The sequence below is a fragment of the Elgaria multicarinata genome, chromosome 20, assembly GCF_023053635.1.
Source record: "Elgaria multicarinata webbii isolate HBS135686 ecotype San Diego chromosome 20, rElgMul1.1.pri, whole genome shotgun sequence".
NCBI lineage: Eukaryota > Metazoa > Chordata > Lepidosauria > Squamata > Anguidae > Elgaria > Elgaria multicarinata.
The window spans coordinates 18363744-18373797 of NC_086190.1; the positions used below are offsets into that span (position 1 = coordinate 18363744).

General features: G+C 50.0%; 1 protein-coding gene across 1 annotated transcript; it reads left to right on the forward strand.

Moving 5' to 3' along the window:
- Window positions 1–733: 733 nt before the first annotated feature.
- On the forward strand, window positions 734–8937 carry TAS1R2 (taste 1 receptor member 2). Its single transcript, XM_063145205.1, has 6 exons — window positions 734–831; window positions 2828–3128; window positions 4131–4901; window positions 5917–6129; window positions 7656–7776; window positions 8009–8937. Exons 2-6 carry the CDS (start codon window positions 2868–2870, stop codon window positions 8935–8937), a joined length of 2295 nt encoding a protein of 764 aa, XP_063001275.1. The 5' UTR covers window positions 734–831; window positions 2828–2867.
- The last annotated feature ends 1117 nt before the right edge of the window (window positions 8938–10054 follow it).

Below are 10054 nucleotides of genomic sequence, written 5' to 3' on the forward strand. Positions count from 1 at the left end.
TAAGGTCCTCCTCCAAGTGCCTACCCCGAGGGAAGCTCGGAGAATGGCAACAAGGGGGAGGGCCTTCTCTGTGGTGCCCCCCCCAATTATAGAATGATCTCCCCGACGAGGCTCGCCTGGCACCAACACTGTTACCTTTTCGGTGCCAGGTCAAGACTTTTCTCCCAAGCAGTTAACAGCATTTAATAGCATATGCTGAGTTTTTTAACTGGCAGTTGTTTTTAATGGATATTGTCTGTTTTCGTCTGTATTTTATGCTTTTATGCTTTTAAATTTTGTATATTTGTTTTAAGGTTCACTATTTTTAACTTTTGTAAACCGCCCAGAGAGCTGGGTGGTTTACAATAAATAACAACAACGTTAATAATGAAGAAAAGGTAAGAGGTAAGGCCTGGATTACATCAGCTAATGGGGAATGGGCGCACCCCCATTAAAGAGTTTCTCTTTGTCCACCCACCTTTTGATTTGTTTGTTTGGCTTTGCTGCTGTGGCCACCTGCAAATTTTGAGCGCAGGCAAATGAGTTGGTCCCAGTCAGCTGATGCAAAGGAGCTGCTGAAAGCCACCAAAGGGCAGGTCAGATGTCCCCTCCTCCAGTCATCTTCAGGCCTGACAACGGTCTATATGAGGACACCGTCCGTCGAACCATGAGGCTCGTGAGAGGGGTGGCCGCTTGTGTTGCCGTCTTGGCGTCCGCCCTGGCTTTCACCGCCACCCCCCGGTCCCATTTCCACCTGGCAGGGGATTACATTCTCGGAGGGCTCTTCTCTCTCCATGCTGAAGCGGTGGGACGCCCCTATCTCAAGCACTCCCAGGTGCCCATCTGTAAAGAGTAAGTCACCTGTGGAGGGACACATCCTTTCAGAGAGATTAAATCAGTTGGAGGGGTGTGTGTGATCCAGGATATTTGGGAGGTGGGATGGGGGTCAGGCAAGGCACCCTCAGCACACACACACCCTAGCCTGGGAGAGGTGGGCTGTGCAAACGGGTTGGGTTAGTGACCCACTCGCCTGGGCACCCCAGCAAATGCTCAAACCTTCTGCTCTCTGGCGCCCTGACTGTTCGGAATGATGGATTAAAAAGAAAGGAAAAAAACCTTAGTTCTGGTTGAGAATAGTAGCTTAAAATGGGAGCCAGGGACACCCCGAGTTCGAATCTCACCGTAGCCTTGGGAGGGATCTACACTATTGCTTTTAAAGCGCTTTGAAAACGTTTTGAAAGCTGTATATGCAGTGTGTCCTGGGCCCCAACCGTTGTCAAAACTGTTATAAAGCTCTTCAAAGCAGTGGTGTAGATTTCCCCTTGATCACTCTCTATTGGCCCAATTGAGCTTTCTAATCTAAGGGGTAGAGAAAACGTAAAGGTGAGTCTTCTCCACAATGGATCTGCCCAGGTTAATGGGTCCTTCCACCATCAGGTGTATGATTGGTAGGAACATAGGACCGAATATAACTGTGTGAAGACGGATCTACTCCAACCATTTGGCCAAAATGGTCTGTTCATTATTATCTATCTCCCGGCTGCTTTGTTTGTTTAAAATCTGATGTCACTTTGGCATTTAAATAGTATACAATTCTATGTAATATTAACATTGTTTCAATACTATACCATTTTTAATATACTGTGATATTGTGAACTGCAGAGAGAGATTTTGCTATGTTAGGCAGTATATAAATGCTGCAAATGAATGAATGCAATTGCAGTAGTAGCAGGCTTGGGCATCCACAGAAAAGTGAAGGAAAAATGGGATATAGATATCAAGTGGGGAATGATACTGGCCTACCTTAGAGGGTGGTTGTTCGAGATTCTGAGAAGGCAGGACGTTAAATGCTTCGATTGCTCATCTAGTGGTATATATGTGATTTATCATGATATCCACAAGAGAGCCAGTGTGGTGTTGTGGTTGGAGTATTGTACTGGGAGTCAGGAGATCTGGGTTCGAGTCTCCACTTGGCCATGGAAACCCACTGCGTAACTTTGGGCCAGTCACAGACTCTCAGCCCAACCTCCCTCACAGGGTTGTTGTTGTGAGGATAAAATGGAGAGGAGGAGGATTATGTATGGTTCCTTGGAGGAAAAATGGCGGGATATAAATGCAATTAATAATAAGGAAGGAAAGAAATAACTGGTCCAAAGCATTATTTTGATGCAATGTTTTTGGACTACAGCTCCCACAATCCTTGATCATGCTGCTTGGTGAAAATGTTGGGTGACCCTATGGAAAGGAGGACTGGGCTCCTGTATCTTTAACGGTTGCATAGAAAAGGGAATTTCAGCAGGTGTCGTTTGTATATATGGAGAACCTGGTGAATTTTCCTCTTCATCACAACAGCTGCCCTCTTTTAAATCTGCTCACTCTAGTATAGCTCCTGCAGCTTTAACTGTTGCGATGAAGAGGGAATTTCACCAGGTTCTCCATATATACAAATGACACCTGCTGAAATTCCCTTTTCTATGCAACTGTTAAAGATACAGGAGCCCTGTCCTCCTTTCCATAGGGTCACCCTAGGAAAATGGGAGTTTTAGTCAGACACATCTGGAGGCCTGCCGGTTTGGGAAAGGTGGCTTTAAATGTGCTTTTATTATTGTATTTTTGTATGGATGTGTATATAAATATCCAGATGCACAGATGCGGCTATGCTGTAAGCCACTTTGGAAAATGTACTTGAAAAGCAGGGTAGAAATAAGTTAAATAAATAGGCATTGGGTGTGTGGTTTTTTCCTAATGAAAAGCGGCATAGACCATTCAAAGATAATTTGAGAGACTTTGCTAAGCATCTGCTATGTAGACCTGACAGCTGTTCTACTGGATCTCATCTGTTTGTCAGGCTTAAGCTGAAGGTGGTCAGTTACAGCTACCTCCAGGCTATGCGGTTTGCGTTCGAAGAGATCAACAACTCCAGTGTCCTCTTGCCAGGGATTTCATTGGGCTACGAGATGGTGGATGTCTGTTACCTCACCAACACCATCCACCCACTCCTCTATTTCCTCTCCAACAACCAGTCCCTGATCGAGATCAAGACGAACTACAGTGACTACCAGCCCCGGGTCGTGGCTGTCATTGGTCCGGACTCCTCGCCTGCAGCGGTCACCATGGCTTACATTTTGGGTCAGTTCCTCATCCCTCAGGTAAGTTGGGGTCCCTCTCCTGGGAGCACAGCTTCAGTCTGACAAAGAAGGAGGGGCGTGCGGATCGTTAAAGGTCTTTTTTTTAAAAAAAAAATCTATACATTTATAAACTGGTGGTCATTTGTTTTAATCTACAAGTTTATAAACTGGTAGACTTTTTTTTTTAAAAAAAAAAATTACCGCCCCCTAGCCGAAGCTCTCTGGGTGGTTTACAAAGGTTAAAAGCAGCGAGCATTAAAAAAAATATAGACAAGTTTAAAACCAACAAAAGCATAAAAAAAACAATATCCATTTAAAACAACTATTCTAGGGTCAGTTAAAAACTCAGCAGATGTTGTTAACTGCCTGGGAGAAGAGAAAAGTCTTGATCTGGCGCCGAAAAGATAACAATGTTGGTGCCAGGCGAGCCTCATTGGGGAGGTCGTTCCATAATTGAGGGGCCACCACTGAGAAGTCCCTCTATCTTGTTGCCATCCTCTGAGCTTCCCTCGGAGTAGGCACTCGGAGGAGGACCTTTGATGTTGAGTGTAGTGTACGGGTAGGTTCATGTCGGGAGAGGCGAAGGAAAAGTGGGATATAGTGGAGTACAATTTTTAAAAAATCCGTGGGCACTGTCACTTACAAGGTGTGTGTGTGTGAAGAATAGGAGGTTGGCCATGACCTCTGTACCTTGCTGTACGGGTAGTGTAAATTTATAAACTGGTGGTCATTTGGGACGTGGTATAACGTGCATCACATGGCCTGCATAGCTATTGTTTCGTTTCCATACTCTTATGGGCGTATCATTTAGTCATGCATTTCTTTTGGGGGGTATGTCATTGTCATTTGGATTTATGGCGGTAAACTGCCCCTGATCTTACTCATAGATTAGGCTCTTGGGTGGTATAGAAAGGCAATAAATTAACGAATACGAATAATGACAACAGCAGCGACGGGGACAATAAACCGTCCGTGTCCAACTGAGCCGTGTCCAACTGATGTTTCTCCTGCCTTTGCCTCCAGATCACCTACAGCGCCACCACCGAGGCGCTGAGCAATCCCAGGATCTTCCCTTCCGCGTTCCGCACCATCCCCAGCACCGAGCAGCAGATCGCCGTCATGTTGGAGCTGCTGCGGTACTTCAAGTGGAACTGGGTCATGGTCCTCGCCAGCGACGATGACTATGGGCAGCAGAACTTACAGCTGCTGCACAGCCAGGCCTCCTGGGCCTGCATCGCCTTCCAGGAGACCATCCCGGTCCTCCAGGCCGACGAGCAGGTCTTGAGCACCAGCGCCAACGCCAGGATCAGGGAGGTGGTTGAGAAGATCGACCGCAGCAAGGCCAGAGTGGTGATCGTCCTGAGCTTGGAGCTGCCGCTGCTGAGCTTCTTCGAAGAGGTCGTCCGGCAGAACGTCACCGGCTTGGTGTGGATCGCGTCTGAAGCCTGGTCCATTGACCCGTCCACCCACAACGTCACCGGCCTCGCCAGCGTGGGCACGATCCTCGGGGTGGCTGTGCAGGACGTTCCCATCCCGGGGTTGGACGACTTCCGGGTCAGGGGGTGCTCTGGGCCAGCAGAGAGTGCTGGAGCCCCAGCCGGCAGAGTGACGTGCAACCAAGATTGCGACGCGTGCCTCCCCATGGCTCAGCAATACAATCAGAACCTGCGGGGGACGGGCAACCGCATTGACTTCAACGTCTACTCCGCCGTCTACGTGGTTGCTCACGCCTTGCACCGCCTGTTGGGCTGCAGTAACACCAGGTGCCACAAGAGGGCGGTTTACCCCTGGCAGGTGAACATTCTTTATCTAATGTCTGCGGGGGGAGAAATATTATATCAGGAGAGATGTGCGTGAGTGAGTGTCTGTGTGCGCGCCAGGTTTTTGAGGGCCCCTCCATGGCCCCTGTGCCATCTCACCAGCTGCTCAGTTCTACCACTTGTTGGACAGGCATTGAGCCAGAGGGCTGTGGTATCTCCTGCTCTTCCTCTTCACCCCCGCTGTTCTCTGTGCCAGAGCTAGAGGCAGGTGAACAACTAGGTAGCGATGGCGAGGAGGGGCCACTGCACCCTTTGCTAGTGCCCAAACATGCCCACCTTTGACCCTAGCCCTGCTGTCTGGTGGCCCCTTGCTGGGGTGTGGGACCGTGGCACATGCCTACCCTTGACGCTACCCCTGATTGCAGGCGGATAGCCAGTCCACAAGAAGGCAGTGACGTCTGCGGTTTTTCCTTCTCACCACCTCTGGGTGTCAGGTTCTAAAGCAGCAAGCGAAGGCCCTTCACAAAGGGCGCAGTGCATACCAGGCAGAGGTCACGATCCGAGGCCGCTTTGGGGGAAAGGGAGCAGGGACCCCCCTGCCCGAGGTGAATGTCTCAGACTGAGAAGTGAGCCCCTAGACTTCGCAGTCATTGGCCCTTTGTGGTCAGCTGATGGAATATTGCGGCAGGCCGCTACGGCAGGCAAAACACGCTCTTGGTGCAAGGGGAAATGGGGCGAACTGCCTGGAATTTATGTGAGAGAGGAGAGAATGAACATAAGAACATAAGACGTGCCCTGAGGCTGGATCAGACCAAGGGTCCGTCCAGTCCAGCACTCTGTTCACACAGTGGCCAACCAGCCATTGGCCAGGGATGAACAAGCAGGACATGGTGCAACAGCACCCTCCCACCCATGTTCCCCAGCAACTGGTGCACGCAGGCTTACTGCCTCGAATACTGGAGATAGCACACAATGAAAGCGGTTAGGAGTCCAGCGTTCGAAAGCATTTGACCGTGTTGTACGGTGTGGCTCTCTTTCGTCTTCCGTAGCTCCTGAGGGAGGTGGGTCGGGTGAACTTCACCCTCCTGAACATCACGTTCAACTTTGACGAGAAAGGGGACCCCCCCAACGGCTTCGAGGTCATACAGTGGCAGTGGAGCGTCCCCGGGAAGCCTTTTAAGCGCGTCGCGAGCTACAGTTCGCTGCAGCAGAAGCTTCATGTCTACCTCGAAAGCATCGTCTGGCACACGGTCAACAACACGGTGCGTGCTTCTTCCAGACGCGATTCCACCCCCACCCCTGCGGATCCCCTGTTCCCGGTCCGAGGCCTTGCTCCGGGTGCCGTCGCTGAATGAAACTCAGCATTCGAGAAATGCAGGGTTTGCTTAGTTAGTGTTAAAACAACAATGCAACCCTCTGCAAGAACTTGGAAAAAGCGGGTCTGCTACAGAACCCGCAAGTTGGATTAATAACAGAAATTCGAACTTGTTTGAATTTGTTATAGGTTTCTCTGTCCTTCCTATTCCATCAACATCTGGACAGCTGTCGTTCCCTACCCCTCATCTAAAACCACGTTCCCCAACCTTGTGCCCTCCAGATGTTTTGTCCTACAGCTCCCATAATCCCTGACAATTGATCATGATGGCTGGGGCTAATGGAATTCATAGTCAAACATCCAGAGGGCACCAGTGTGTGGAGTTCCCTTCTCCCATGGCTTGTTTACATTGGCACAAGAGTGCCACCTTGTGTCCGAATGGAGGTTCATGCCTGGTGGTGTTTGCCTGTGTCCCAGATAACAGATCAAATGATCCTCGCTACTCTTTCATAGAGTGAGAAAGGGGGTCTTTGGAGCCATCTAGTCTAACCCCAAGGTCATGCAGGAATCCTGAGGATTCCTTTTCTAGTATCCAATCGTGGTTACTGTTAGAAAAATCTTTAGCCAAAACTATTCCCTGGAATTTCCACCCATTGGTCCTAGCCCTGCCCTCACTGGTAAAGGGAACATAAGAAAAGCCATGCTGGATCAGGCCAAGGGTCCAGAGTTCTGTAAACACAGTGGCCACCCAGCTGTTGACCAGGGATCCAAAAGCAGGACATGGTGCAACAGCACCCTCCCACCCATGTTCCCCAGCAACTGGGGCACACAGGCTTTGATACTGGAGGTAGCACACAGCCATCAGGGCTAATAACCATGGATAGCCTTCGCCTCCTCCAGGAATTTATCCACACCCCTTTTAAAGCCATCCAAATGGGTGGCCATCACTACATCTTGTGGTAGTGAGTTCCATAATTTAACTCCGCGCTGTGTGAAGAAGTCCTTTTTATTTGTCCTGGATCTCCCACCCATCAGCTTCATGGGACAACCCCATTGGGTTCCAGTATTATGTGAGAGGGAGAAAAAAGTCTCCCTATTCACATTCTCCATACCAGGAATAACTGTCCACCTCTGTCATGTCTCCCTTTTTCCAATCTAAACAATCCCAGGTGTTGTAACTTCCCTCCTAGGGGAGATGCTCCGGCCCCGTGATCATTTGACTTGCCCTTTCCTGCACTTTCTCCAGTCTCTCTTCATAGGGCTTTGTTTCCAGACCCCTGATCATCCTGGTTGCCCTCCTCTGAACATGCTCCAGCTTGTCTGCATCCTTCTTGAAGTGTGGAGCCCAGAACTGGACGCAATACTCTAGATGAGGCCTAACCAGGGCTGAATAGAGATCATGTCTTTTTAAAAAGGGACTGAATGACCCCAAATTGAGTAAGCGCATAGAATTCCCGTCTGTCTCTTTTTCAGGTCCCTAAGTCCATCTGTTCCGAACAGTGCCGCTCAGGGGAAAAGAAGAAACTCAGCGGGTCGCTTTCTTGCTGTTTCGACTGTGTCCCGTGTGAAGCCGGGACTTTTCTGAATAAAAGTGGTAAGTTGTTGGGTGGTTGTTTTTAACTCAGGGGCTCTGCACTCACCTCTGATTTTGCCTTGTGAAATCATGTGGAAGAGCCCATGGGCGATATGTGTAGCTGGGATCTCCAACATGGTACCCGTGGACAGCTCTTTAGGTGCCCGTCCGGCTCACCAGTTTGAGACCCATTCCCCCACTCTCCAGTGCCTTAGAGGTCGAACATTCACATCTCCTGCGTTTCATTTCCTAGACAATTTCACCTGCGAAAGTTGCCCGTCGGACATGTGGTCGAAGCCTGGCCAAGAGGAGTGCTTCAAGCGGCTCGTGGTGTATCTCACGTGGGACCACCCCATCTCCATCGTGCTGGCGTCTTTCTCCGTGCTCGGCCTCTTGGCTTCTTTCGGGATCCTGGCCACGTTTGCCCGCCACGCCAAAACCCCCGTGGTGAAGTCGGCCGGCGGCAACCTTTGCTTCCTCATGATTGCCTCCCTCACTGTCGGCTTCGCCAGCATCCCCTTCTACATCGGCTTGCCGACCGAGCTCAAGTGCTTCTGCCGGCAGATAGTCTTCAGCATCTGCTTCACCATCTGCATCGCTTGCATCACCGTCCGCTCCTTCCAGATCATCTGTGCCTTCAAGATGGCTGCCCGGCTGCCCAGAGCCTACGATGCTTGGATGAAGTACAACGGGCAACGGGTATTCGTCGCTGTCGTCTCCATTGTCAAGGTCAGCATCGTGGTATTCGACTTCCACTACCACTATCCGGCACCGGTCCACGCCGTGGATAGCAGCGACCCGACGACTCTGATCCTAATGTGTAATATCAACTATGGATCTGTTATGGGCTTAGACAGCATCTTCGACATAGGCTTATCAATCCTGTGCTTCGGTTTTGCCTACATGGGGAAGGCCTTGCCCAGAAACTACAACGAAGCAAAGTACATCACCTTGTGCATGACCACCTATCTCAGCTCTTGGGCGGCCTTCTTCCTGGTTGTATCCTTCTTTGAAGGCACAGCAGTGACCATCTTTGACATGGCCGCCATGCTGTCCAACTTGTTCGGGGTCTGCCTGGGGTTCTTCGGGCCCAAGTGTTACATGATCTTCTTCCACCCGGAACGGAACACACCCGCCTTCTTCCAGACGGCCATCCAGAGCTACACCATGAGGCAGGAGTAGAGAAGTCAGAGAAATACGCGATGGAGTTTGGATTTCTATGAGTCCGTGCTCCGGCCTCCACAGCTTTCTCTGAGTCATGCAAATTCTGTGGACTTGCGGGCCATTTCCCCCCACTTTTGCTGTGGATTTGCGCTAGTTCACAATTATTTGCATTATCGCTAATCCGCATCAAGTAATGCGCAACTGCGCAGGCGCGCCAGTGCAAGTAGAATGAAATTTCTCCATCCCTAACTGGTAATGAAAGAATGAAACATGACAGATCATCAAACTTGGGGAACCGATCCCGACACGAGAGAAGGGGTCCTACTTTTATCTTGCTTTACGGAGGGAGAACACGAAACCAGATTTGTGGGGAGATGGGTGTTGCAAACGTTTTGATGCCACACTTCCATCTCTGGTAGGGCTGCATTTCTGCAGAGACGATATGCGTGGTGTGGAGACAGTGGACTGGAAGAAGGTTTTTCTCCCTCTCCTAGAACCCGAAAATTCCTGGTTGTCAGGAGGTGGCAAACCTTTTCAGCCCGAAGACCAAATTCCATTTCTGAGAAGTTCCTGGGGGTACATGCTGGTGGTGGGCGGAACTGAAAGCAAATAAGGCCGGGGCCTAAATCCACCAAATTCCAACACATTTGAGCTGAAAGTTCTTGCTGCCTGTTGAAAGTTCTTGCTGCTAAACCTTTGGAGAAGCGTCTCAAGCTTTTAGAATGTGGAGAAAACACCCCAAATACTGGGGAACCACCGGTTGATTGGCAGCTGGGTAAAGGGGCGGGACCATGGTCAGGGAAGTAGCCCTGTAGGGCCGGCTTGGAACTGGATTTGGCCCGCAGGCTGAGCAGAGTTTGGCCCAAAGTTCTGTTCCCCCTCCCCAATATTTCCCAAAGCCGGCCCTTTATTCGGGCGTCGGAGCAGAGTGTGACCACTTTTAATTATTATTATTATTATTATTTATTTATATAGCACCATCAATGCTCAGAAAAGACGCGGGTTTTCTTCCTCCCTCACGGCAGACGCTGCGACAATGTCTCGGCCCATCTGCTTTTGGTTAGCAGCTTGGCGTGAGGCTAATTGCCAAATCAAGCCGCCTGACGTTCCCCTTGTTAGATAAGTCGTTGCTGTT

What these genes read in the sequence shown, in the direction of transcription:
- TAS1R2 (XM_063145205.1), top strand. Translation starts at nt 2,868, where the DNA reads ATGCGGTTTGCGTTCGAAGAGATCAACAACTCCAGTGTCCTCTTGCCA. An exon ending in GTCAGTTCCTCATCCCTCAG is followed by an intron (nt 3,129 to 4,130) that starts GTAAGTTGGGGT and finishes CTTTGCCTCCAG; the next exon opens with ATCACCTACAGCGCCACCAC. An exon ending in GGCACACGGTCAACAACACG is followed by an intron (nt 6,130 to 7,655) that starts GTGCGTGCTTCT and finishes TCTCTTTTTCAG; the next exon opens with GTCCCTAAGTCCATCTGTTC.